The 2,500-nt window shown below is 45.0% G+C and overlaps 1 protein-coding gene across 1 annotated transcript in view; it reads right to left on the bottom strand.

Moving 5' to 3' along the window:
• srp54 (signal recognition particle 54) overlaps positions 1-2,500 on the bottom strand; it is a 20,564-nt gene that overhangs the window by 15,531 nt on the left and 2,533 nt on the right. Inside the window, exons 3-5 of the mRNA XM_028565635.1 lie at positions 2,381-2,478; positions 1,429-1,520; positions 146-230 (exon numbers count right to left, since the gene is read on the bottom strand). Coding sequence (XP_028421436.1) covers positions 146-230; positions 1,429-1,520; positions 2,381-2,458 — 255 coding nt within the window. The 5' untranslated portion in view covers positions 2,459-2,478. The remainder of the gene's footprint in view (positions 1-145; positions 231-1,428; positions 1,521-2,380; positions 2,479-2,500) is intronic.

A 2,500-nucleotide genomic window follows, 5' to 3' on the forward strand; every position in this document is an offset into this window, starting at 1 on the left:
TCTCATTCCCCCTGCTCCCTCTCATTCCCCCTGCTCCCTCTCATTCCCCCTGCTCCCTCTCATTCCCCATTCCCCTCATTCCCCCCCCCTCTCATTCCCCCTGCTCTGGCGTTCCCCCCTCTCATTCAAAATAAGCTGTTTTTACCTTAACGAGCTCTTTGAAGACAGAGTGCTGGATCATTCTCCTCTTGTTCAGACCAGAAGCCATCTCCTCCAGATCTATGGCAGCCCTGCAGGGACACACAGCAGCGCTGGGATCTAACCAAGTACTTTTACTCCAGCTTTAGTTACTAGTTACTTTAGTTACTCCGCTACATTCATCTGTTACAGCTTTAGTTACTAGTTACTTTAGTTACTCCGCTACATTCATCTGTTACAGCTTTAGTTACTAGTTACTTTAGTTACTCCGCTACATTCATCTGTTACAGGTTTAGTTACTAGTTACTTTAGTTACTCCGCTACATTCATCTGTTACAGCTTTAGTTACTAGTTACTTTAGTTACTAGTTACTTTAGTTACTCCGCTACATTCATCTGTTACAGCTTTAGTTACTAGTTACTTTAGTTACTCCGCTACATTCATCTGTTACAGCTTTAGTTACTAGTTACTTTAGTTACTCCGCTACATTCATCTGTTACAGGTTTAGTTACTAGTTACTTTAGTTACTCCGCTACATTCATCTGTTACAGCTTTAGTTACTAGTTACTTTAGTTACTAGTTACTTTAGTTACTCCGCTACATTCATCTGTTACAGCTTTAGTTACTAGTTACTTTAGTTACTCCACTACATTCATCTGTTACAGGTTTAGTTCACACACACACACACACACACACACACACACACACACACACACACACACACACACACACACACACACACACACACACACACACACACACACACACACACACACACACACACGTCTCCTAACTACAGACAAAGATCTGACTCTGTATTAACTACTGTCTGGTATCTTTAGGATCCAGTCTTTAGGACTGTCTCTCTACCCGTCTGTCTCTCTACCTGTCTGTCTCTCTACCTGTCTGTCTCTCTACCTGTCTGTCTCTCTGAGATCTGACTCTGTATTAACTACTGTCTGGTATCTTTAGGATCCCTCTGGTTCTTAACGAGAGGCTTTGAGAGGAGGTGAGAACAGATCTCGTGGTATTACACTCTGGTATTAGTACTTGTACTGCAGTACAGGATCTGAATACTTGTTCCAGTGCTGAAGCCACAGCTGCTGGACTAGACTGGACTACACTAGACTAGACTGGACTGGACTAAACTGGACTGGACTAGACTAGACTGGACTGGACTAGACTGGACTAGACCGGAGTAGACTGGACTGGACTAGACTGGACTGGACTAGACTGGACCGGAGTAGACTGGACTGGACTAGACTGGACAGTCGGGGGTTCGATACTCACTTGACGTTCTCTCGGAGCTGTTTGACCAGCTTGATGTTGACGTCGGCCTCCAGCAGAGCAGCACACACCTCCTTCAACATGGCATTCAACACCTGGACACACAGACAGGTAGACACACAGACAGGTAAATACTTCAACACCTGGACACACAGACAGGTAGACACACAGACAGGTAAATACTTCAACACCTGGACACACAGACAGGTAGACACACAGACAGGTAAATACTTCAACACCTGGACACACAGACAGGTAGACACACAGACAGGTAAATACTTCAACACCTGGACACACAGACAGGTAGACACACAGACAGGTAAATACTTCAACACCTGGACACACAGCCGGGTAGACACACAGACAGGTAAATACTTCAACACCTGGAAGAAATGTGCGTGAGGCATTATTTTTTAATACTTAAACATATTAAGAGTAGCCTAACCCTTGTTCCCACATGTTCTCTCTGCAGTCTGACTTCAGTTCACCACCTCACCATCTGCGTCTCCACTTCCTGTTCTGTCTCCATAATGTGCGTACATGGGTCAGAGTTTACGTGGAGGACCAAACATTCTCTCGTCAAGTTTGTTTTTTATAAATCACAACCTTTGCGTGGGAAGTGGCGTACGCCACGTTTATAAATGAGACCCCAGGACACACAGACAGGTAAATACTTCAATACCTAGACACACAGACAGGTAGACACACAGACAGGTAGACACACAGACAGGTAGACACACAGACAGGTAGACACACAGACATACATCAGGGAACTACTGGGAGGGAATCACAGTGTTTTCCCTCTGTATGGAGAAGACTCAGGTGTACATATTGGGTGGGGTTTAGATAATAGTTATAATAATAGATTCCTCGTCCAGTTACCTCTCTCTCTCTCTAAGTTAAAGTAACACACACACACACACACACACACACTAACAGTTGTACTAATAGTTACCTCTTCATTGATGATGGTGGCGTTGCTGAGTGACCTCAGCGCCGAGGTGATCTTCCTCCCCAGGTCGGCTAACACCATGATGGCGGTCGCAGCGGCTCCTGAAACACAGAACATGATGTC

This window comes from Perca flavescens, chromosome 20, assembly GCF_004354835.1.
Source record: "Perca flavescens isolate YP-PL-M2 chromosome 20, PFLA_1.0, whole genome shotgun sequence".
NCBI lineage: Eukaryota > Metazoa > Chordata > Actinopteri > Perciformes > Percidae > Perca > Perca flavescens.